The sequence below is a fragment of the Dipteris shenzhenensis genome, chromosome 1, assembly GCF_047967505.1.
Source record: "Dipteris shenzhenensis isolate YYH24624 ecotype China chromosome 1, Dip_SZ_1.0, whole genome shotgun sequence".
NCBI lineage: Eukaryota > Viridiplantae > Streptophyta > Polypodiopsida > Gleicheniales > Dipteridaceae > Dipteris > Dipteris shenzhenensis.
The window spans coordinates 62,099,153-62,104,089 of NC_141596.1; the positions used below are offsets into that span (position 1 = coordinate 62,099,153).

Below are 4,937 nucleotides of genomic sequence, written 5' to 3' on the forward strand. Positions count from 1 at the left end.
GTTATGTTATCCCTTCTAATTCCAGGGAAACATAAAGTCAAAAATCCTAATGTTTATTTGAAGCCTTTGATTGATGAGCTAGAGATACTTTGGAGAGGTATCAAGGTGCATGATGTGAGCAGGCCTCCCTCATCATGAGACTTCAACTGCAAAGCAGTCTTAACATGGACGATGCATGACTTCCCAGGCTATGGTGAGTGTTCAGGTAAGAATTAAACTTTTAATTATGAGTAGGCAATCCATGTGGCACTCTAAATCCACCTTGAACTCTTAATTGAGTCTATTATTTAGGAGCTGCTCAATGAAAGGCATTGATGGTAAGGGGGGTTTACTTCATTAGGTGATGAAAGGTTTGATGGGAGCTTGTTGTTATCTCCTTGTTGTGAACCACCAAGCACTCTCTACCTAGTACGTAGCCATATGGGCCATTGATATAGTGCCATTGATCTCTAGCTATTTCGGAACAGTTGAGCGAAGGACTCAAAAAGGGCTTCTCTCCTGAATCCTTCCAACGGCGTCGCCAACTATGTATCCTGCTAACATTAGATCACGTCATGGCAGCGTTTCAACAGACCGTAGTTCTCCAAGTAACATGAACAGCACCATGTTGGACCTTAAACCGCCGCTCATTCGGCCCAAGCGGAAGCAGACGCTCGTGGACTACTTGGTGAAGTTCCGGTGGATCCTGGTGATTTTCGTGGTGCTCCCCATTTCGTTCGCCATCAACTTCCTCGCATACCTGGAGGAAAGGCGGTCGGCCAAGAAGCCCTACCAGCAGCGCCAGAAGGAGCATGATGAGAACGTGATGAAGGTGATAAAGTGCCTCAAGGAGCGAGACCCTCAGCAAGATGGCCTAGTCTGCACTGCTCGCAAGCCGCGCGCAGTGGTGGGCATGCGCAACGTCGATTACAAGCGGGCTCGCCACTTCGGAGTCGATCTGTCCGACTTCCGCAACATTCTGGAGATCGACACTCAGCGTATGGTGGTGCGTGTGGAGCCTCTCGTGAACATGGCTGAGATGACACGGGTGACGGTGCCCATGAACTTGGCCCTGGCTGTGGTGCCCGAGCTGGACTACCTCACCGTAGGCGGCCTCATCAACGGTTACGGCATTGAGGGCAGCTCCCACATCTACGGCCTCTTTGCTGACACTGTGGTCGCTTACGAAATCGTCCTCTCGGACGGGAAACTCGTGAGAACAACTGCCGACAACGAGTATTCGGACCTGTTCTACGCAATCCCTTGGTCACAGGGCACTCTAGGCCTCCTGGTCGCCGCCGAGATCAAGCTCATCCGCATCAAAGAGTATATGAAAGTCACGTATGCGCCTGTCCGGGGAAGCCTTACTGAGCTTGGGCTCGCTTACATCGAGTCCTTCACAGATCCTGATGGAAACCAGGACTCCAGCTACAAAGTGCCGGAATTCGTGGAGGGCATGATCTATAGCCCGTCGGAGGCTGTGTTCATGACCGGCTACTACGCTTCCAAGGCAGAGGCCAAGAGGAAAGGCAACGAAATCAACGAGCAGGGCTGGTGGTTTAAGCCGTGGTTCTACCAGCACGCCCAGACGGCGCTGAAGAGGGGCCGGTTTGTAGAGTATATTCCCACCAGGGAGTATTACCATCGTCACACGCGATCCCTTTACTGGGAGGGCAAGCTCATCGTGCCCTGCGCAGATCAGTTGTGGTTCCGACTGCTGCTTGGGTGGGCTATGCCGCCCAAGATCTCCCTCCTCAAGGCCACTCAAGGAGATGCCATTAGGAACTACTACCATGAGAAGCACGTGATTCAAGACTTGCTTGTCCCTCTCTACAAGGTGCCGGAAGCCCTGGAATTTTGTCACCAGGAGCTAGAGGTCCGTTCACTCCTATCCCGAAGTCTTCAATTTAGCAGAATTGGGTGGATTCTAGTTCGTGTTTACAAATTGTGTAAGGAATTGATTTGAATAGATGTTTGATTGTTTAATCAAAGTGCAGCTCTACCCCATCTGGTTGTGCCCGCACAAACTTCACAAGCGCCCAATCAAAACCATGGTCAACCCGGAGCCTGGCTTCGAGAAACACCGTAGGCGAGGGGACACCCCAGATGCCCAAATGTACACCGACGTTGGCCTCTATTATACTCCCAACCCAATCCTTCGCAACGAGGAGTTCGATGGAATTGAGGCTTGCCGCCGAGTGGAGCAGTGGCTAATCGAAAACCATGGTTACCAGGCCTTGTATGCTGTGACGGAGCTCAGCGAGAAAGACTTCTGGCGTATGTTCGACGTGGGCCTCTACAACCGGTGCCGCATTAAGTACAAGGCTGTGGGGACGTTTATGAGCGTCTACTATAAATCTAAGAAAGGACGCAAGACAGAGATGGAAGTCCGAGAGGAGGAGCAGAAGATTAGTGAGGATGCTGATCCGGATGTTCCCATCAAATAAGGTCCGAATCTCGCTTCTAGAGAAATTGTTGGTCTGGACTGGCAAGTCTCCCAATGTTCATTTGGCTTTGTTTTGTGTTCCACATTTGCGCCTCTCTCGTCAGCTCCTTTTAGTGCTACGTTTTCATGGTTCAAGACATCAAACCTTTGCTTAATCCTCGCGAACTGCACTGAACCCTTGCAATACTACCATTATAGTGTGGAAAAGTTTAACATGCAATGGGTGTAAAGTGTTGAACTTGCAATGTTGTAACGTATTTGTAGTATGTAATCTATGTGATCCTCTGGTGGTGGTATTTTGAAAGAATTTATATCACATATGGTGTCACAATTTAACTTTTTTCTCCATACACATGCAATTGTGCAAATTGCCTTCTCAAGAATTTTTGTTCCAATGCATCTTTGTTTTTAAAAAGTTAGACATAAAGGCAATGGATTTAATCTCTGAAGCAAGTAATCCTGTCCGAAGTAATGCCTATATTATATACTGAGAAAGAGGATTTCAAAATTTTTGGGCAAATTAAGAAATTGATCCAAAAATTTCAAAAGAATGGGTTCAAGAGGGATAAAAGTAGAAAACTAATCAGAAGATTCATACGCAAGAGTTCCTGGGATATGCCTTGGACCTTCCAAAAGTGAGGAAGTGGTTAGGTAAGTACTCGGGGGGGTCACTATATATAAACCCTCTATACCACGTGCGTTCAAGGCCTATTTCTAAAATCCCTTATCTGTAAATTTTTCATTAATAAAATGTACCCCTTTTCTATACAAATCTGTAAATTTTTTCCAAAACTATTTTAAATAATCCCTTATGTATATTTATTTTTGTAAATTTTAGAAATAAAAAACATCCTTCTGTTGAACTCACGTGATAGGGTTACATATGATGAGTGACCCCCCCGAGGGTAAGTACACCTCCACAACCCACGATCTATAGAGACTTGTATATTGTACATTTTTTTGGGCAGTAGTCTGACCCAATCCATGGCGATGGGCGGTCTACTACCCTCACTTGGATTATGTGTCGGACCTACAGGTATGTGGTAGGTGGGTCACACACACACACACACACACACACACACACATCCTCCCATTGTGGGATGTGTCAGGATAGACCTCAATCGTATGGAGGATCTTCTCGAGTTAATACGATGATGCATGAATTTGTGGAAATAGAGATTTGATAGGCATACCAGATTATGAGAATGTCGATGTTGGGACACGTGATTATAGAGAGTAATCATAGCCGGACCATGGGATCCGAATTACTATATGCTATATGGTTCAAAACTATATTTCAGAGGTATTATTGGAAATTGATGGAAGTATTAGGGATAGGAAAATTGAAAATACACTAGCTTATTGCTTCTAGTCATTTTGTTAATGCTCTCATTGAGAGCAATTGGAACACCATGGATTTTGAGGATAACATGAAGATTTTATATAGAATATAGAAGATCTATCTAGCTTGAGAAATAAAAAAAGAAGTGGGAAAAGTCAACTAGCACATTTTTTTCTTCAATGGCAAGATCACATATGTGATCAAGGTATATCTAGTAATACCTAGTTCTAGAGTCACATTAACCATGGGTGAAAGTGACTAGCTATACTTCACATTGCCATCCAGATATCTAAGCATGCCATTTGATACAAAGTAGCTTTTTTCCTAGGGTAGCACTAATAATGTTTGGGAAATTTTTAATTTTTTCAGTTTTCACATGTCAAATTGATAGATCCCTCTTTTTTCTCTCTTTTTTGTGGAATCCACAATTTGGTGTTTGGACCCACTACAATGGATGTGTCATAGCAAGTGTTTCCTCCTCATGGTTTATTATTTGTAACCGTATCATGGTGCTTTGAGTTATGTGAGTGATGAATGCATTCAAGCTAAGGCCTTTAAATCAAAATGGATTGCGAAAATACTAGATCAGCAGCCTTAAACCTGACCTCGCAGTTGCATTAAAACAACTTCAGGTTTGTTAGGCCCTTAACCTCACAGTTATGTCATTTTGAAAGAAATAGGGTTTTAATATTTTAGTATATTTTTGGGTTCTAACACCCCCCTATATAGCTTATGATGTGTAGGATGGGGGACCTTGGATCTTTATAAATTTCCCTTGCATATTAAACTTTTTTGCAGGAAGTCAATGCATATTCTTTATGGACCTTGTCCAATGAGTTAGTACCCAAGGGTCTCTGTTCTTAAGTGAACGACAAGCTCATATGAAGCTTTCCATTCATTGGACTCATGAGACGCCTTTTAATCTCTCCTATACCTGATTCACACAAAGAAATTAAAAATGTAGAGTTAAATGATGATTGTATTGAGATATTCTAAAAATATAAAGAGGATTTGACGAGTTCCATCTACAAGTTCCACTTCTAACCTTTAGAATTGAAAGACCTACCAAGCTTGATTTTTGTAAAAAACATGAATGAGAACTCATATACAAACTTAATCAATTGATTAGGAGCTTCTTGAATCCCATTTTGAAACAAATTCGTGCATCCC

General features: G+C 43.6%; 1 protein-coding gene across 1 annotated transcript; it reads left to right on the forward strand.

Moving 5' to 3' along the window:
- The first annotated feature begins 295 nt into the window (after nt 1-295).
- LOC147906169 (delta(24)-sterol reductase-like) lies at nt 296-2,741 on the forward strand. Its single transcript, XM_087376813.1, has 2 exons — nt 296-1,855; nt 1,977-2,741. Exons 1-2 carry the CDS (start codon nt 527-529, stop codon nt 2,424-2,426), a joined length of 1,779 nt encoding a protein of 592 aa, XP_087232939.1. The 5' UTR covers nt 296-526; the 3' UTR covers nt 2,427-2,741.
- Nucleotides 2,742-4,937: the final 2,196 nt, after the last annotated feature.